The sequence below is a fragment of the Pseudorasbora parva genome, chromosome 5, assembly GCF_024679245.1.
Source record: "Pseudorasbora parva isolate DD20220531a chromosome 5, ASM2467924v1, whole genome shotgun sequence".
Taxonomy (NCBI): Eukaryota; Metazoa; Chordata; class Actinopteri; order Cypriniformes; family Gobionidae; genus Pseudorasbora; species Pseudorasbora parva.
In genome coordinates this window covers 52,340,108-52,362,857 of record NC_090176.1, presented here as the reverse complement: position 1 = coordinate 52,362,857, position 22,750 = coordinate 52,340,108, and the positions used below count along the sequence as shown (strand labels likewise).

The window sequence follows — 22,750 nt, the reverse complement described above, 5'->3', positions numbered from 1 at the left end:
GTATATTTTCTACATTTAGTGCTGCAACGACGCGTCGACATCATCGATTACGTCGACTACAAAAATACGTCGACGTGCGTGAAGTGTGGGGACGCGTCACACTGTTTGTTTACATCTCGCGTAATGGCATACAGGGAATGGAGAAAGTTGCATTCTATCACAAAAACAGAGACCACTATTAGTATTGGAATACTTTAAACAGAGGACAAATAAAACGGCCCTTTGTTCCCTTTGCAAAAAGGCAGCACAACTGCGATGCGCGAGCACCTCAGAGGAAAACATCTCGGTGCTCTCCGGAGTTACGGTTTAACTGTTTTCCGTGTGATCTGGTGACCAACTTCCTGGTTCAGGTCTGATATTCTTGCGCTTACGGCATTCTGAAAAGTTGAGATGTTTTTAACTCGATGCGGTGCGGACGCGCCTGGAAAAAACAAGCGCGTCGCTTCCATTATGAGCGCGCTTATCGCGCGCCTACATTGGAAATAATGAACTTGAGCGCGCAAAAGACGTGATATGTGAACGGCCCCTTAAAAGACAGCGCGCCGCGAGACAACAGTCACAAACAGTCACCGAGCTACCCCGAATCAGCTCCAGATCTCTGGAAACCATGCTAAACCATAGCAGAACCCTGACTACATTTTATGGTTTGTGATGCTAAAGAACATTTCATGACGTCTCAGAACACTGTAAATTTATGGCTACTGTGGGTTAATTATAAACGCTATCATAAACTCATATTTACCATAGTAAAATAATTTTCTTTGCCTCTTTATTATTTTATACTGTAAAAACTTCAACCACATTGTTTGAAAATGAAAAAAGGTTGAAAGATTATATTAGAAGTTGTACTTATATATTTTTTGGGGGGATGAATCCAAGGGATTCATGAACTAATTACAAAAAAGAACATTAGAGTAATTATTTATTATAGTTAGATTAGTTGACCAATCGGAAAAATAATTGGTAGATCAGTCGACAGAAAAAGTAACCGTTAGATCAGTCGGCAAATCGAAAAAATAATCGTTAGTTTAGTCGACAGAAAAAAATAAGCGTTAGATCAGTCGACAAATCGAAAAATAAGTGTTAAATTAGTAGACAGAAAAAATAATCAGTAGATTAGTCGACCAAGCGAAAAACAATCGCTAGATTAGTCGACAGGAAAATGATTGTTAGATTAGTCGACTAATCGAAAAATAATCGTTAAATTAGTCGACAGAAAAAATAATCGTTAGATCAGGCGACTAATAATAATAATAATAATAACAATAATAAAAAGCGGTCGATTAGTCGATAGGAAAAATAATCGTTAGATCAGGCGACTAATAATAATAATAATAATAATAATAACAATAATAAAAAAAGCGGTCGATTAGTCGATAGGAAAAATAATCGTTAGATTAGGCGACTAATCGAAAATAATCGTCAGATTAGTCGACAGAAAAAATAATCGATAGATTAGCCGACCAATCAAAAATAAACGTTAGATCAGTTGACTAAGCGAAAAATAATCGTTAGATTAGCAGGCAGAAAAAAAAAGGTTAGATTAGTCGACTAATCAAAAATAATAATAATAATCGTTAGTCGACAGAAAAAATAATCGTTAGTTGCAGCTCTATCTACATTAATTATTTTTTTTATTTTATTTGCTGTCATTTAATTGTTTGATGTGTCCTCATAAAAATAAAAAAAATATGTACGTATAGTATTATCACAGTGCACTTATAAAGTTAAAGGTGTAATCTGCCGGTTGTCCTGTAGGTAAACTCATAACTCTCTCTTCTTACGATATTAGAACTTTACGATTACTCCAGAGCACTCGTAGATCTACGATCATTTTCAAGTGCTACTTAAAGCTACAATGTGTACATTTTTTAGTTTATTCTTCGCTAAAAACACTTAGTTCTTTCAAAAATATGTGCTCATTAATGTATATTTACTTCTTTCAAGTAATAAAGTATTCTCGTAAGTTTATTATATGCCATTGAAAACACATACGGGTGAGGGGTTCGAATGCCGGTCGCCATGTTGCTCCTCCATCTTGAAAGTACAGTAGCCAAAGAGGGACATACCCGTAAATTCAAGCTTTGCCTTTCGCGTTTTAACACTCGATGGCACCGTGTCGAATGTGAAGAGGGGGATTGCCATGTTAATCTTGGACGAAATCGAGCATCGGCCAAGATATTTTGAAGAATGTCAGTAACCAAACAGTTAACTGGAGCCATTGACTTCCATAGTATTTTTTTTCCTACTCTAGAAGTCAATGGCTCCAGCTAACTGTTTGGTTATTGACATTCTTCTAAATATCTTCCCTCGTGTTCAGCTGAAGAAAGCTGTGTCCAACCACAGGAGGAATTAATGACACAATTTACATTTCTGGCTGAACTAACCCTTTACAGGACGGCTGTGAAAGTTAAAGCTGAGCGTTTTTTATTCCGTTGATCTTCTCCGGTTTTGTTTTTGGCATGGAGGGTCTGCTTGAGCCCAGGAGTGATTAAAATGCAATCTTGTTAGAAAACATTCACGAGGTTCAAAATATCTCTGAGGCGCATCTGATGGGTTATTTTTAGAAACCCGCACCTAGAGCACATTAATAAATTCCTTTCATGATCTTCAACGAGCATGACAGGCTATGATATATACGCAGAAATTAATATTCACTGAAAAGAGTTTGGTGTAGAAACACAATTGCTAATAAATGTCACAAAAAACTTTTCTTACTTCTGCTTTTCTTACTTAGTATTTTTGTCTTATTTGTAATTAAAATATCTTACATTCTTACATTAGAAACATTTACTAGACAAGAAAAAATGTTTGTCTTGTTTTGGGGAAAATAACTCAAAATGAAGAGAGTTTTTGCTTAAAATAAGATAAATAATCTGCCAATGGGGTGAGAAAAATAATCTTAATTCAAACAGAAAACAAGATTATTTTTCTCACCCCATTGGCAGATTATTTATCTTATTTTAAGCAAAAACTCTCTTCATTTTGAGTTATTTTCCCCAAAACAAGACAATTACTTTTGCTTGTCTAGTAAATGTTTCTAATGTAAGAATTTTTAGATATTAAGACTAGAAACAAGACAAGATTACTGAGTAAGAAGAGCATTTTTTGCAGTGCTCCAGTCTTCAGTATCACATAATCCCTGAATTTTTTTGTTTTTGTAGAAACTTTGATGCAATTTTCAGGATTTTTTCTTTCATTAATATAAAGTTCAGAAGAACAGCCTTTTTTTGTTGCATGCATGTCTGTACTGTCACTAATCCTTGCTGAATCGAAGCATTAAGCTCTTTCAAAAATGTCCTGACCCAAACCTTTGAATGGTTGTGTACATGCGTTAGTCAAGCGTGTTTTAAAGCAGCACGCTGAGTCCGTTTGGAGAGTCCCTGTAGGTGTCGGGGTTTTCTTCTCAGTTATTTGCTCTTATTGAATGACACGCTGATCAAAGCCAGTCTTGTGTTAAACTTCAGAGCTTGTGGAACAATCTCATCCGCCATCTACAGCAAATCTCCAACTCTGCACTCTTCCAGTCACACTCCTTCCTGCGTTATATATAATCAATTAGATTATATATATATCTCAAGTGTCATCTTTCTAAATATACATCGATCAGGCATAACATTATGACCACTGACTGGTGAAGTGAATAACACTAATGATCGCTTCATCACCTGTTAGTGGGTGGGATATATTAGGCAGCAAGTGAACATTTAGTCCTCAGAGTTGATGTGTGTGAAGCAGGAGAAATGGGCAAGCGTAAGGATTTGAGCGAGTTTGGCCAGATTGTGACGGCTAGACGACTGGGTCAGAGCATCTCCAAAACTGCAGCTCTTGTGGGCTGTTCCCGGTCTGCAGTGGTCAGTATCTATCAAAAGTGCTCCAAGGAAGGACCAGTGGAGAACCGGCCACAGGGTCATGGGCGGCCAAGGCTCATTGATGACCGTGGGGAGCGAAGGCTGGCCCGTGGGGTCCGATCAAACAGACGAGCTACTGGAGCTCAAACTGCTCCAGAAGTTAATGCTGGTTCTGATAGAAAGCTGTCAGAATACACAGAGCAGCTCAGTTTGAGGCGTATGGGGCGGCAGGGTGACCTCTGACCCCGCCGAAAGCACCAACAGTGGCACGTGAGCATCAGAACTGGACCACGGAGCGATGGAAGAAGGTGGCCTGGTCTGAGGAATCACGTGTTCTTTTACATCACGTGGACGGCCGGGTGTGTGTGTGTGTGTGTGGCTTACCTGGGGAACACATGGCCCCAGGATGCACTATGGGAAGAAGGCGAGCCGGCGGAGGCAGTGTGATGCTTTGGCCAATGTTCTGCTGGGAAACCTTGGGTCCTCCATCCATGTGGATGTTACTTTGACACGCTCCACCTACCTAAGCATTGCTGAGACCATGTTCAGCCTTTGATGGAAACGGTATTCTGGTGGCTGTGGCTCTTCCAGCAGGATAATGCTCCTGACACAAAGCACAAATGCTTCAGGAATGGTTTGAGGAGCACAACAACCAGTTTGAGGCGTCGACTCGGCCTCCAGATTCCCCAGATCTCAATCCAATCGAGCATCTGTGGGATGAGCTGAACAAACAAGTCTGCACTTACAGGACTTAAAGGATCTGCTGCTGACATCTTAGTGCCAGATACCACAGCACACCTTCAGGGGTCTAGAGGAGTCCAGGGTCAGGACCAACACAATATTAGGAAGATGGTCATAATGTTATGCCTGATCAGTGTATATTCATATAGAAAACAGCTGTTTTACACTGGAGGAATATTTCAGTTTTTACTGTATTTCTGATAACAATAAACGCAGCCTCGATGAAAAGAAGTAATGTAATTTTGTATGGTTGCATATGTCATCGATAGGCTTTTAAATGTTAGTTTAATATGTTTAAGTTACGCTGTTGAATGTTTTTAATATGAAGTGTTTCTGATTGGCTGCTGCAGGTCCACCTGTGAACGTCACATGCAATATATTCATCAACAGCTTCGGCTCAGTGACGGAGACGACTATGGTAAGAGATCTGGCGTTTACGCCTTTAACTTACTTAAACTGGTGCAAAATTGGTTCTCAAACTGTGGCTCTTTTTCCTCCATCATAAATGAGTGTTGTCCCAGAGTGCACAAACACACACACACACGCACACACACACACACACACACACACACACACACACACACACACTCACACACACACACACACACACACACACACACACACACACACACACACACACACACACACACACACACTCACACACACACACACACACACACACACACACACACACACACACACACACTGCCCCTAAACCTACCCATCACAGGAAACATTCTGCATTTTTACTTTCTCATAAAAACTCCTCCTGTGTGATTTATAAGCCTTTTGTAAAGTGGGGCCATGGGTAATGTCCTCATATTTCACCCTCTCCTGTAATACCTGTGTCATACCCATGGCATTATACACATTTGGTTTATTGCGCATTGAGGGATTTATCCTGTAAATGCAGTTTATGTTCATGTCTTCTCATCGAATAATAAGATATATATCCCCCTTTTCAGGCAAATTGGTAGAATTAATGCACGATTATTACACGATATCCCAAAATCCGCATAAAAATAAGTGTATGCACTGCAATAAATGCTCTTCTTCTCAGTTATCTTGTTTCTTGTTTCCGATCAGAAATAAGATTATTTTTCTCACCCCATTGGCAGATCATTTTGCCTGTTTTAAGTAAAAACTTTTCCCCAGAAAACAAGAAAAAATATCTTATGTTGTTTTACTTATCTAGTAAATGTTTATTGGTTTAAGAATTTGTAGATATTTGGACTAGAAACAAGACAAAAATACTAAATAAGAAAAGCATTTTATACAGTGTGGTATGATTGTAACTAGGGGTGTCCATGGTTAACCGATTAACCGTTAAAAATTGCGTACCCGAGTGAAACATTTTGCTTGGTTCAGTGGCGTCAATGACGTGCTTTGAATTTAGTTGTAATATATGTTTGCACCACTAGAGTCTGCCAGAGCGCTCCCAGACATTTGCAATATCCACAAGAAGAAGTCATGACCAGCTTTCTAATATGAAGCGGGCAAAGAAAAGTAGAGCGTGGTGGGAGCACTTTAAAATTGAGAGTGACGGGGCAAAATGCAAGTATTGCAATGCAGTGCTTACCGCATTTTTCAGGCTATAAGTTGCTCCGGAGTATAAGTCGCATCAGTCAAAATATGCGTCATGAAGAGGAAAATAACATACGTCGCACTGGACTATAAGTCGCATTAGGGCAGAAGCAGAGCGCGAGCCGCACGCGCTGTGCATAACGGATCAGAAGAAAGAAAGTTTGAAGTGAGAAACTTGTGAAGGACTAGAGAAAAGCAGACGTTACTTTAACTGTAATGAAGAAAACAAAAAAGCTGATCGCGGACTGAAAGCAAGATGGCCAGAGCTGAAGGGACGAGTCCACAGATGCTTGAACTCTCTGCTGGGAGAGGCTCCGCCGCGCGAGTCAAACGCTGTGGGAATCATTCTCGGCTGCGTATTTTACTACATGCTCTAATCGTGCAGGCGCCCTCGCGGCCACTCGCATTGCTCGTGAACTGGAGCGCATCTCATCCTAATTTAACTAAACTCAGCGTAGGCCTCACAGACATGAAATATATCTTAAGAAAGCTTGAAATGTCTTTTAACAATTTAAAACGAAAAGAAATAGGCTACTCTCTGATTAGGTAATCTGTGAAGTGCATTTCTCTCTATAGGCGCGTTCACTACGGAGATGGCGGTTGTCAAATTAATAAACTAAAAATAATAACCCTGACGCACACTATGGTTAACCGAGTATTAACCGCTAAGGGCCTCGGTTAACGGTTAATGAAAAACTTGAAAACGTGCAGCCCTAATTGTAACATATAAAGACTCATTTACTTCATTTTGTCTTCATAATCTTTAATCAGAATGGTCTTCTCAATCAACTCCACACGGATCAAATCCAATAAAATTTGGATCCGCCTACATTTGGAAGTTACGGAAACGGTTAATCGAGACTCTACTTTGTCCCAAAACATTCCCATCCAATCAATTTAGTTTTAATAAAACAAATGGCGACGACCAGCAAACGATCCTCTGGATTCGGATTGATTAGTCTACTGTTTGGAGATATTCAGACGCTTCAGGGGGAAACAATTCCCAAATCTGGAGTCAGGTCTCATTCTTCCTTTCCAAGGAATATTACCGCAGCCAAAATCCCAACGCATCTCGAGTGATATTAGGCACGAACGAGAGAGAAGCTGCTTTGATCAAAGGCTAATGTTTACATGCTTCTGAGAAACCGTTCCTTAATGAACACTTCAGAGAAATGAAGAGGAATTCAGACAAAAGCAACATGTCTGAAAAAGTCTGTTCAGCCTTTCAAATTTAATGTGTAATTCAATGTGTTACTTGCAATTTGAGGAAAAATATATATATTTACTGCAAAAAATGCTTTTCTTACTCGGTATTTTTGTCTTGTTTCTAGTCAAAATATCAAAAAATTCTTACATTAGGAAACATTTACCAGACAAGTACAAATTATTGTCTTGTTTTGGGAAAATAACTCAAAATGAAGAGAGTTTTTGCTTAAAATAAGATAAATAATCTGCCAATGGGGTGAGAAAAATAATCTTAATTCAAACAGAAAACAAGATTATTTATCTTCTCCCGTTGGCAGATTATTTATCTTATTATTTTTGCTATTCATTATTGTTTCCCAAAACAAGACAATCATTTTACTTGTCTAGTAAATGTTTCTTAATGTAAGAATGTTTAGATGTTTTGACTAGAAACGAGACAAAAATAATAAGAAGAGCTTTTTTTGCAGTGTACCAACATTATCTTGGTTATTATGTCCGCAGCTAATTAACTTCTTAATCTTTTTGTAATGTCACAATTAGCTTGTTATGAGTAAAACAAAAGGTCTAATTTATTCAACAGTTTTCAAAAGAGCTTCATCTCATAGAAACCTTGACTGACGTGTGTCGTTAATAAAGTCGCTGAATGGCTTCGTGATGCACGTTAAAGTCCCGTCGTTCCTGCAGAGAAAGGGAAAAAGTACAGCAATGCATGTTTTGTTATTGATGGTGGTCTTTTATGAAATCCTGTGCATGAAAGCACAAGTGAAGTAGTTGTTCGTGCACAAACGCTTTTATTTTACCAGAAGGCCCGCTGATCTTCAGTCTGCATGCCAGCCAGCCATAAAGCGTCTCTTGGGAGTTTTCTGTATCACAAAGTCAACATGAAAATATTGCTGCAAACAGCCATTAAGCAGCCAAGCACAAAGAACATGAAAAGCCACGGCTGGGAGCATCAGACATATTAAGATTATTTCAGAAAAAATGGCTGAAAAATCACAAATACAATAACCAGCCATATGATCTAATGGTTTATCACTTTTGACCAATAGGTGGCGCTGTGACCAAACTGATGTGTTGTGGTTAGGAGTGTAACGATAAACTCATTTCACGATGCGATATATATCAGGATTCTGAACTCACGATATGATATATATCACGATACTGAACTCACAATACGATATATATCAGGATTCTGAACTCACGATATGATATATATCACGATACTGAACTCACAATACGATATATATCAGGATTCTGAACTCACGATATGATATATATCACGATACTGAACTCACAATACGATATATATCAGGATTCTGAACCCACTATACGATATATATCACGATACTGAACCCACTATACGATATATATCACGATACTGAACCCACTATACGATATATATCAGGATTCTGAACTCACGATATGATATATATCACGATACTGAACTCGCGATATGATATATTTATTTCTCCTTTGTTTTACCAGGGTAGTCACATTGAGACAGTAGTCTCTTTTTCAAGTGAGCCCTGGAGCCCTATATATCATGATACTGAACCCACAATACGATATATATCACAATACTGAACTCACGATACGATATATATCAGGATTCTGAACTCACGATATGATATATATCATGATGCTGAACCCACTATACGATATATATCACAATACTGAACTCACAATACGATATATATCAGGATTCTGAACCCACTATACGATATATATCACAATACTGAACTCACAATACGATATATATCAGAATTCTGAACCCACTATACGATATATATCATGATACTGAACCCACTATACGATATATCACAATACTGAACTCACAATACGATATATATCACGATACTGAACTCACAATACGATATATATCACAATACTGAACCCACTATACGATATATATCATGATACTGAACCCACTATACGATATATATCACGAGACTGAACTCACAATACGATATATATCACAATACTGAACTCACAATACGATATATATCACAATACTGAACTCACAATACGATATATATCAGGATTCTGAACCCACTATACGATATATATCACAATACTGAACTCACAATACGATATATATCAGGATTCTGAACCCACTATACGATATATATATCACGATACTGAACCCACTATACAATATATATCAGGATTCTGAACCCACTATATGATATATATCATGATACTGAACCCACTATACGATATATATCACGATACTGAACCCACTATACAATATATATCAGGATTCTGAACCCACTATATGATATATATCATGATACTGAACCCACTATACGATATATATCACGATACTGAACCCACTATACGATATATATCAGGATTCTGAACCCACTATACGATATATATCACGATACTGAACCCACTATACGATATATATCACGATACTGAACCCACTATACGATATATATCAGGATACTGAACCCACTATACGATATATATCAGGATTCTGAACCCACTATACGATATATATCATGATACTGAACTCACTATACGATATATATCATGATACTGAACCCACTATACGATATATATATCACGATACTGAACCCACTATACGATATATATCACGATACTGAACCCACTATACGATATATATCAGGATACTGAACCCACTATATGATATATCACGATACTGAACCCACTATACGATATATATCAGGATTCTGAACCCACTATATGATATATCACGATACTGAACCCACTATACGATATATATCAGGATTCTGAACCCACTATACGATATATATCACGATACTGAACCCACTATACGATATATATCACGATACTGAACCCACTATACGATATATATCACGATACTGAACCCACTATACGATATATATCAGGATACTGAACCCACTATACGATATATATCAGGATTCTGAACCCACTATACGATATATATCATGATACTGAACTCACTATACGATATATATCACGATACTGAACCCACTATACGATATATATCATGATACTGAACCCACTATACGATATATATCACGATACTGAACTCACGATACAACATGCATCATGATACTGACCTCACGATACGATATGTATCATGATACTGACCTCACGATACGATATGTATCACGATACTGAACCCACTATACGATATAGATCACAATACTGAACCCACTATACGATATAGATCACGATACTGAACTCACGATACAACATGCATCATGATACTGACCTCACTATACGATATGTATCACGATACTGAACTCACGATACGATATGTATCATGATACTGAACCCACTATACGATATAGATCACAATACTGAACCCACTATACGATATAGATCACGATACTGAACTCACGATACCATATATATCATGATACTGAACCCACGATACGATATATATCATGATACTGAACTCATGATGCAATATGTATCACGATACTGAACTCACTATACGATATAGATCACGATACTGAACTCACAATACCATATATATCACAATACTGAATTTATGATATGATATATATCACGATACTGAACTCACGATACTGAACTCACTATATGATATATATCACGATACTGAACTCACGATACTGAACTCAATGTACAATATCTATCATGATACTGAACTCACGATACGATATATATCACGATACTGAACTCAGGATACGATATATATCACGATACTGAACTCACAATACTGAACTCACTATATGATATATATCATGATACTAAACTCACTATATAATATATATCACGATACTGACTTCACGATACAATATATATCACGATATTGACCTCACGATATGATATATATCACAATGCTGATCTCACTATACGATATATATCACAATACTGAACTCATGATACGATATGGATCACGATACTGAACTCACAATACGATATATATCAGGATACTGAACTCACAATATGATATATATCACGATACTGAACTCACAAAACGATATGTATCACGATACTGAACTCACAATACGATATATATCACGATACTGAACTCACAATACGATATATATCACGATACTGAACTCATGATACGATATATATCACGATACTGAACTCATGATACGATATATATCACGATACTGAACTCATGATACGATATGGATCACGATACTGAACTCACAATACGATATATATCACGATACTGAACTCACAATACGATATATATCACAATACTGAACTCACAAAACGATATGTATCACGATACTGAACTCACAATACGATATATATCACGATACTGAACTCACAAAACGGTATGTATCACGATACTGAACTCACGATGCGATATGGATCACGATACTGAACTCACGATACTATATATTGTTTTTTTACTTATTATTATTACACTGCAAAAAATGCTTTTATTACTTAGTATTTTTTGTCTTGTTTCAATATTTTGATCAAAAGTTATTAGGATTTTTGAAAAAAGGGAAATTTGACCACAAGGTGCCGCTGCCCTGAAACTTTTTGCCTACCTTTGGGGCTTGGTGTTGAAGACACAAACCGAGTTTTGTAACGATACGCCTATGGGTTTGTAAAAGTCAGTATTTTACGACAAAAGTCAAATTTGCCGACACCTAAAATGGCCGCTATGGGAAAACTGAGTATCGTTCAACTCGGCATGCTGACTTGAAGACCTGTTTTGTGCCTCATGTTCATTTTGGCGTGCTTTTCATCAAATTCGTTCACATGTTATTTGAGAACAGTTTGACGAATCAACATGAACGCCATAACTTTTTGTCTCCATGGTCTGGAGAAGATCTGATCCAGTTTTCGTGAAACTGGAGTGCAATTCATAGAATTATCTTGAGTCAATGAATCATAAGAAAAAAATAATAATTTTGTTTTTAGCCTTTAGGGTTTGAAAGTTATTAAACGTGAGTGCAAATTTGGACAGTTGGTGGTGCTAGAGGGATTGCGTTAGAGACGCCACATTTGGTATGTTGACAGTTCTCACTGTCCTCTATCTGTGTGCCAAATTTCATACATTTCCCGCAAGCGGTTCTATGGACGGCCATAGACTCAAGAGTGGAAGAAGAACAGAACAGGTGCTTGCCCCTAATTAAAAACAACCCAATTTACTTCCATTCTAGTTAAACTGAAGACTGAATATCATTTCATTCCTCTACTATAAGCCCTCACAGAGGAGAAATTATCCTCTGCTTCATTCACTCCTAAAAATTAAACAGGTTTGCCAATAATAAGAAGTGAACATTTCTTACACTGCAAAAAATGCTTTTCTTACTGAGTATTTTTGTCTTGTTTCTAGTCTAAATATGAAAAAACTTACATTAAGAAGTATTTACTAGACAAGTAAAAAATATTGTCTTGTTTTGGGAAAAAAATACTCAAAATGAAGAGAGTTTTTGCTTAAAATAAGATAAATAATCTGCCAATGGGGTGAGAAAAATAATCTTGATAACACTTTAATATGGGGAGCACATATTCACTATTAACTACGAGTTTTGCCTCAATAAACTCCTAATTTACTGTTATTAATAGTTAGTAAGGTAGTTTTTGTAGCGTTTAAGTTTAGGTATTGGGTCGGATTAAGGGATGTAGAATAAGCTCATGCAGAATAAGGCATTAATATGAGCTTTAGAAGTGCTAATAAACAGACAATATCATAGGAATATGCATGATCATAAGACACTAGTTAATAACTAAAGCTTAAAATAGAGTGTTACCAAATTGGGTTGTAAAATTTTGCTTACCCATTGGCAGATTATTTATCTTATTTTAAGCAAAAACTCTCTTCATTTTGAATTAAGCCGGGCATACACTGTGCGATTTTCGTCCGATTTCGAGCCGAATTCTGACTCGTGCGACTCTTTTTTGGGTCGGGCCGATTTTCAGGTTTATCGTGCGTCGTTTGTCGCGAGGTGTTCGTGCTGTGTACAGGGGGAAACAAGGGGCGACAAACCTCTCACGATCGGGAATCGGATGGTCGGATGAATTTCTGGCGTGTCAGAAATTCTGCTCGCCCCTCGTGAGGTTATCGCACAGCTGAAGCAAAGCCACGAACTGACTGCCCTTTTTCCCCTCACTGCGCCTGCGCGAAAGCAGAAGTTCAACCATTTAATTTTTTAAAGCATTAAGGAAAAAACGAAAAGGGGGAGATCTTTAATTATGTAGGCAGATATCAAATAGCAGAAATTAAGTAAACTGTTGTGCCTCCAGTTTGTGTTGTATATACCCAGTGCATATTATTCATTTAGCTAGTTGATCATTAATTTAGCTAGGCTACTTGTTTTACTTTCACATTTTATTTTTATTTTTTAATATTAATTCATATTTAACCTTCTCCATCTTGACACAATGTCATGTTGCAATGTGTTCTTTTTCTTCATGAACGCGAGTCAGTGGATATCACGCAATGCGCAGTTTAAACGCAGTCAATTATTCACTAAAGAAAGTGAAAGTAAAATCTGACAAGCTTTCGGAGCATATTCTCAGACAACGAGAGATAAATGTAATTCAACATACTGATAACGCATAGCCTATTGCCTTATTTTCTTTCTTATTTATTTTCTTAATATTTCTATTTTGGTCCATATTGTGAGAAAAAAAAATAGAAGAGAAGGCCCATTTTGTATTAAACAAGTTGTTTTTAGATAAATCTGCCTTTTCATTGAGACAGACATTATTATAGTGTTCTGACATTATAATCATATAATTAGACCTATAATTCCTTGTTTAATCGGGCTAAATGTTTTTAAATAGTGAGGAGTAATCTATTATTTTAGTATGCAGTGTGTCGATTATGCATTATTGTTGGGGGGAGGGGGCAAATTAATGTAATATCGATTTAATAATAAAAGTAGGCCTACTCTAATAATAATAATAATTTTATACATAAATTCTAAACACTCTTGATATCAATAGCTGATGCATTTGATAGGCTACCTCTCTTTAATACACCATGGTCTATCGTTGCCACGGGGGTTTTATTGCGCATTTTTCACCCGTACAGTGTGAGCAGTCAAGACGCGCTCGACGGTCGGACCGCACAGTGAGAGCACATCAATCGTGAGCTCTGGCTTTACATCGCATGCGATCTACTCGTACAGTGTGAGTAGGTAACCTTGCTGAAATCCCATAGAAATCGCACAGTGTATGCCCAGCTTTATTTTTCCTCAAAACAAGACAATTACTTTTGCTTGTCTAGTAAATACTTCTTGATTTAAGAATTTTTAGATGTTTGGACTAGAAACAAGACAAAAATACAGAGTAAGAGGAGCATTTTTTGCAGTGTAAAGGTTCCCAGGGGTCTTCATGGAACCATCGATGTCAATAAAGCAGTTTTATTTTTAAGAGTGTGTGAAGCAAACGTGTGTGTCTCGCAGGACTACAGGGTCAACATCTTCCTGAGGCAGAAGTGGAACGATCCTCGGCTGGCCTACAGCGAGTATCCAGATTCATCGCTGGATTTGGACCCGTCCATGTTGGACTCCATTTGGAAGCCAGACCTGTTTTTCGCCAACGAGAAAGGCGCCAACTTCCACGATGTCACAACGGACAACAAACTCCTGAGGATCTTTAAGGACGGAACCGTTCTGTACAGCATCAGGTAAGAGGATCATAACCCAGCTTTACACTGCAAAAAATGCTCTTCTTATTTAGTATTTTTTTGTTGTTTCCAGTCCAAATATCTAATTTGGGGGGGGGGGGGGGGGGTCATCTTACATTCGCGATATAGACAAAATCACTTCTCTATTATAGTGGATAATAGTGTAATATATAATGAACTGAAGGTGGCGCTGTTGACGCTCCGCAGCCTCTCGAGGAGAAATCACAACACATGAGACACTGAGACTCTGAGCTAAACATTCAACATGTGCAGTTTATATATTTATAACATATGATACAGTTAAACAACATCACACAACCAAGAGTGTGTTTTCCTGAACACCATCACGACTGAAAATGACACTGATTTCATATGACCGCTCCATAAACTATTAATTAACATCAAGTCACTTACATTTTAGATGCAATATTGACTGTTTTTGTTCTGTTTCAGCAGCGAAAATATCACAGCAGAACCATAACGCCTCTCACAGCAACAGTGTGTGTGTGTGTTACTGAACGATTCAGTGTTTGAATGAATCGGTTGAGTCAAAGATTCAATAACCTTTTCGTAAACGACTGCCTCATTCTTGAATGAATCAGCCGTATGAATGAATCGTTTGAATGAATCAGCCGTTTGAAAGAATCATTTGAATGAATCGACTCAATGACTCACTCATTAGACTCACCTGCTGCTACCTACTGGTAGTTTAGTTTCATGTTTAAACATAGTTTCTAAAATTTCTTTTTTATCCAAAAATACAAATCTCATAACATTATTTAATGCAGTTGTAATTTTTCTGTGTAAATTATTTAATTTGATTGGTAACAGCCCTATAGTGTCTGATTTTAATTGAATGTATAGATCAAATTAAAAAATATTATATAAGCTCTAGTCAGATCTGATGCTCCATTGTGCTGTGATTATGGGGCGTGTTTCAACCCAACCAGGAAAGACCTCGATTGGACAGACCGACAACCAATCAGAGCAGCGGAGCGACGTCAGTGGGTTGCGAATTTTAGCAGCAACTTTGCCAAAATAACCATAGACAGTAAAAGAAATGGACCGAGCGTTCCCATTGACGTCTACGGCGAAAGAATGAAGTCAACCTAGGGGCACTCACTTCCTGATGGCGGAGCGAACTGCGCCGGCTCAGACTGAGCTTGAGGATGTAGTGTGTGTGTGTGTGTGAGGACGTAGATGTGACGTGAGCCTCCTGTCTGACAGCTGTAGGTCTTCTAGTAGTTGTGGAAAGTGAAAGCTGAATCACGTTGTTTAAATATTTTCTCCCGTTGCTTTTGGCTCACTATGGGCTTCTCCTCATTCTTCTCCCTTGACTTTATCAGACTTTATGTCTCCACGTCCCCCCGATTGTCTCATAGACAGTAAAGATTGCCTGCGAGCGTCTCCTCAGGTCTATACGGTAATTTCTCAACTGTGCGACAGAGTCGCGTTGGTTATGACGCAATCGTTAGCCTATTTTTACAAAAACAGCTTCTGCGGGGCGATAGTGTAAGATACAAGGTAATGGAGCCTTTTATACATTGTCGTGTTTCTTTAGAAATAAACAATGGACAAATGGAGTCTTTAAACGTCTCAGATGTAAAGTTATTCACTGTCAAAGTGACTCAAAAATGAATGGGAGTCAATGGGATGCTAACAGCAGGTGATGGCTTGGTTAGCAATGGCCGCCCCTAGGGGTGGAACGCTTTCCGAGCGCTAGATTACCCCCTTGAAAATAACAGACATTTTACCCCCAAACGCCATTTTTTTCCGGAAACCGTTTTAAGCAAAAACTCATTATTTTATTTTCAAACCAAGAAAAAATATCTCATGTAATATTACTTCTCTAGTAAATGCATCTTGCTTTATTTATTTTTTTACAAGATATTTACACTAGAAACAAGACACATAAGAAGAGCATTTTTTGCAGTGTACTTGATTATCCATTAGGGGTGCAACGGATCGCAGTTGATCCGTGATCTGAACGGATCACGATCCACGGTTCGGCACGCACGTGACCCGCGGATCTATTGGCAAGGCAAGGCAAGGCAAGTTTATTTGTATAGCACATTTCATACCCAATGGCAATTCAAAGTGTTTTACATAGAAATTAATTAAAATAGTGGTAACAAATGCATGAGAAAAAAAGAATACCATATGGACGAATAAAGAATTAAAAACAAGCATAGTTAAAACAGTCGTAAAGATATAGTAATTAAAATAATAATAATAATAAAAAATAAAAAAAAAATAAAAAAAAATAAGATAAAATAAAATGGTCAGATCCACAATAATGATCTGATATAAAAATAAACATTCTTCAGTTTACAGCCTACATACATGTACCATCTTAATTAGAACACCTCTCATTCATTTCTTTCTCAAACACGTTCATAACATCCATTTTAATCACTATTCCCTGATTTTTACTCAGGAACCTTCTTGTTAAAACCCTTACTCACTCATCATACCCTCCACAGATTTACACATACTCAAACCTTATTGTCAAACTTACTATTTCCATCAAACCCAGTTTTCACTCGTCATATTTGCGATAGTGAAATCATATTGCGATCATATTGCGGTTTTAAAAAAAAGTTTTTTTTAAACTTGCGGATTAATCTTAATTGTTTAGCGATCGCAGGGTAAAAGGCCGTTGCATATGCCGATATTACAAGTAATTTTGTTCCTTTAAACTCGATGCCGAGTTTCAGTGAAACTTCAAACAGCAGTCGTTCACGTGAAGGCATCATTAGTCAACAAATGGCTAGCGGAGGCGCAGAAGAACTTGAAAAGCCTCCTGCATCATTCACATCGCGTGAGAGCATCGTTTGGCTTCCCCGTGAAATATAATGATGACGGCAGAAGGGTAGTGGACAAAACTGTATCAGTACGTAGGTAAGGTTATTGTGGCAGCATGAGAAAGCCGTGGCAATACATCGAGCATGGCTATCTGAAGCACACCTGCTGATGCCTGTTTCACACCGCCTAGTCTGTTTGCGGTGCGTGTTTTTTCCGTACCCATGTTAACAGATTACAGTTTTCACACTGCACACAGCGTCGGTCCGTCAGTGCGAAGTGCGGCGATCGTTTCTGCACCGAGTCTGATTTGCTGTGCTGAACGCACTGAATTAACCCTCTATGGTACGCAATATGATTTCAATGAGGAAAAAAAAATGTGTGGTGTTTTTCCTGCTTAAAATAGGACACTTTAACAATAGCAATAAAAAAAATCAGAATTTTTATTTTTATTTATTTTTTAAAAGTTTGTTGCCTCGGACAAATTTAAACTTTTTACATTTTCATGAAGAAAAAATGAATATATTTATTGAAAAATCAATTTCTTTAACCAGAGACCTGAACCAACACATTTATCCAGTTTATAATGTATTACAAAATTCATATTTAATAAAAAGCAACATTTCAAATTCAGTTGTTGCTCTCAGGCAACATTGTACCATCGTGGAACACAAGTATTACCAAGCCATCACATCAAGTTATCACATCAAGTTATAATATCATATCATAACCATCTTCATCCTCATCTCTATCTTTGATCTCACCCTCACTCTCTCCCTGCCGGATTGGCCTCATCTTCCTCATCACGACACCTCATCCTCATCCTCATCAGTGGTGTTTTATACCTTTTTTGAGTGCTATAGAACATGTGCAGATCATAATATATGCAGTTATAGTATGTGTATTGCTATTTTTATACATGCATTACAATATTGTGCAAAAATGCAGATATATTTAGATAATTCTAACTCTTTTCCTTACAAATATGCTGTATTTGTATCCAACCTGTGTGTCTGCTATGGCCTTACGCGAATCCATTATGGTACAATGTTGCCTTGAGGCAACACACAGTTTTTTTGTTATTTACTCTAAAACATTTGATGATATATAATGTAAAGTTCTTGAAAATAATTCTTTACTAACCAGTGAAGGTGACTCATATTTTTGTGGGTGATTATCTGGACAGGAAATTAGTGAAAAATGCCGTTTTCATTGGAGAAAATATGGAGTCATGTGACCTGCGCACATGACTGAAACAGGACACAAAATGGACCCCTGTGGGTCATGTGACCCATTTTTTTACTCTTTGAGTTCTTCTTCCCGGGGATAGGTTTGAACAATACATTGGTGTTTCATTTGATTAAGAATAATCTAAAATAGACTATGTTGCCCGTACCATAGAGGGTTTTAAAGTGATAGCGCGCTGTCTGCTTTGAAACAAACAGTGATGCGAAAATCTAGTAATTTCCCCGCATATAATGTAAAGTGTAGGCTACTCTGTTTCAAAGTCAACACATGGCTTTTTGCCCTGGGTAAAGCAAGAAAAATGGCATTTAGATTTAGGTAAACAAATGAAAGAATGAGAGCACTCCTTTCTTGGAGAAAAAAAATCTTTATGACCTGCAGGATTTCTTTAAAAAAGATTAAAAAATTAAAGAAAAAACCTGTTTCATAAGGTACTAGGCTACACGCATATAAAGTAATGAATTGAATAAACATTGTTTAACATGATATCTGTAGACCTACAAAGAGAATTGTAATAATGATAAGCCATGTTCAGTACCAACTTTTAGATTTTAAATAAAAATAATGAATATGTGTTAAACAGGCGTAAGAGGTCTACTCTCTCCCCTGGGAATGCTGACATCCTAATCTTTTTCTTTTTTTCCCATTATATGCTCAGGGCCATTTTCACGTCACAGGTTGTATTTCACATATTACACTTTAACAACTGAGTAAAATGTGATTTATTCAGCTGTTTATTTATTTTATATTTGTTAAAACCATAACCATATAGGTTATGTTTACACCAACATTTTTTCATACAAAATATGGAAAGCAAATAAAAATAGTCTCCTCCCCCTTTTTTCTGATCCGATCCGTGGTGTGATCCGAACCGTGAGTTTTGTGATCCGTTACACCACTATTATCCATCGTCATTAATTATAAAAATCACGAGAGGCTTTATTTGTACAATCATCATTGTATTGCATTGTTTTAAAACTACAGAGCTAAAACTAAGCATTAAATATCATCTTACTAAGACATAATTATAAGCATTTTATGCTGTTATAAAAATATCAATGATTTACATTACAAGCATCAGAAAAAAAAATCTGATAAAAAATCTGATTTCAGTCAAAATCTGAATCTTGCTCAGTTTGGGGCTCTGAATAAAAGTGAGCTGATGTTTCCTCCACATTCTCACTATGAGCCATAAAAGCCTGATGGATCTAATATGATACTCAAAAAACACATATGCACACTATTTTGGTTCAATTGTGGATTCCATTTTGGGCTTTTATATCATTCGTCAGGCTTTACAGGATTAGCACAGCTCATTTTCATATTTTTAACCATCTATTCAGACAGATTTGTGCCATTTGACTAAACTAGGTGAATGTTTTAGAGCAACACAAAGCAAATAACGTCAAATCCACTGATAATCAAGCGGTTTATTCTTCCTCTCTCAGCGCTGATCAGATATAAAGACATTATTCATTTCTCCGGAGGATCTCGTCACGTTGTTAAAGACGTCTCCCTGTTCGCCTGCAGCAAAAGCACATAAAAAAAAGAGTCATTATCAATTAAAGTCGACTTCAACGCCTCGCCTGAAGAAAACGATAGTGTTAGAAGAGGCTGATGAAATCTCAGGTGATCTCAGATTAAAGCTAAAGCTAAACACACAGAGAGAGCAATGCAAGAGTCGGAGAATGATATTGTTAACTAATGCCAAATTTTAATTATTGGGGAAAAAAAGTAAGCAAAAGTAATTGTCTTGTTTTAGTAAAAAATAACTTAAAATGAAGAGTTTTTGCTTAACCCCTTAGCTGTCGCCCCCTTTTTGAGAATAGTCATGAAAATGCACTATCCAAACTTAAAGGGCTGTAATTCATGAATACTTTGGAATATAGACTTAAGTGTGGTCTTGATTTAAAGATGACAATCAGCAGATTATTACAAAAGTGAAAGCATTTCAAATTATAAAATTATAGAAAAGTTATGGAAGTTTAAATTTATTGAAAATGAAAATTACAGTACAAAATATTGTTTAATTTATATAAAATAAATATTTTACAAAGATTTTTTACTCTAAAAGTACTATTAAATCAAAGCCATATGTCTAACCAAATTGTGTTCCAAATTTGAAGTTGATATCACAAAACTTGAAGTCCCCATGAGATTTTGTTAAGGCGCTATACCAAAAATAGCCACCGGGTGTCACTCAATTTCCATTGATTGTTTATTTGATGTATTTTCCTGTAAATTTCTGTCCAAATATCACTTCCATCATAAAACAGTCACCAAATATGGAACACTGAGACTCAGACCTTTCAAGTGATATGTTTTATCAAGAAATTATGTGTTTTGTCAAGATAAGAAAAGATTTTCATTATAAAGTAGTTAAAGGTTACAACTGCTGTTATGATGTAGATTTTTTTTTTTTGAGGGGCACTCTCGTCATAAATGACTATTTTACTGTCACCATGTAATTTTTATCATAAAACAATGGACACATATCTCTTCAGGAGTGTTAGACCTTTCCAACAATATATAGTTTGTCATGATTACATTAGGATTTAAGTGAAATATAGTGAAGTAAACTTAGGCGTCCTGTATACGAGACGGTGACAGTTAAGGGTTTAAAATAAGATAAATAATCTGCCAATGGGGTGAGAAAAATAATCTTAATTCTAACAGAAAACAATATCATTTTTCTCACCCCATTGGCAGATTATTTATCTTATTTTAAGCAAAAACTCTCTTCATTTTGAGTTATTTTTCCCAAAACAAGACAATAATTTGTACTTGTCTAGTAAATGTTTCTTAAATGTAAGAATTTTTAGATGTTTGGACTAGAAACAAGACAAAAATACTGAGTAAGAAGAGCATTTTTTGCGGTGTACAGACATGGCCGATTCGCACAGGATTAAGATCACAGTACTTAGATTGAAGATTACAGACCTCTCTCATCTTTTTAAGTGGGAGAACTTGCACAATTGGTGGCTGACTCAATATTTTTTTGCCCCACTGTGTTATAGGAGCACATTTCAGTCATGTTTAATTCATGCCACTTCTGGTCATTATTAGTGAAATGTGATCAGGTCATCAGGTTTAGTTTTCTCTCACTCGTTCTCGTTGATGAAAGCGTTTGTCTTCTTCCAGAGACATCTGTAGCTCGACTCGTGTTTGGAGGATCTCTGTTACGTTCTGTTGTGAAAATAAGCTGATATGACGCTGTCCTAGTTTTCATAAATGATGCTCTATTTATATAAACCTGCACACATCAGCGCTGAATTCATGCATAAATCATAGAGCCGCTCGTCAGACGCTTCCATTATCATTCAAGACTCCAGTCGGGTAAAGTCACGTTCACAAACGGTTTGATATTACAGCATCAGCTGCAGATTTATGATTTCAGCAATAACTGCGCTTACAAATTATGCTTTACACTTTATAATGTTTCATTTGTTGACTGCATTAAACTAACAACGAAAAAAGCATTTATTTATCCAAGTTAATGATCATTTCAGCATTTAATCCATTATCAAAAGTTGCATCGGTTAATATTATTTAAAACTTTACACTTTAAAATAAAGTCTCATTAGTTAATGCATAAACTAACATTAAATGGGGCCTTATTGTATTATTATTATATTACTAATTATGATCTAAAGCAAATTTATTATTACGTTCTGCAATTCTTTTCTCTCCTAAAACTATCCTTATTTATTAGCGTCTCGTGTTTTCCAATTCC

General features: G+C 36.8%; 1 protein-coding gene across 1 annotated transcript in view; it reads left to right on the top strand.

The window, feature by feature from the left end:
* Nucleotides 1-22,750, top strand: part of glra2 (glycine receptor, alpha 2) — a 55,544-nt gene that overhangs the window by 7,056 nt on the left and 25,738 nt on the right. The window contains exons 3-4 of the mRNA XM_067444695.1: nt 4,943-5,010; nt 14,747-14,970. Coding sequence (XP_067300796.1) covers nt 4,943-5,010; nt 14,747-14,970 — 292 coding nt within the window. The remainder of the gene's footprint in view (nt 1-4,942; nt 5,011-14,746; nt 14,971-22,750) is intronic.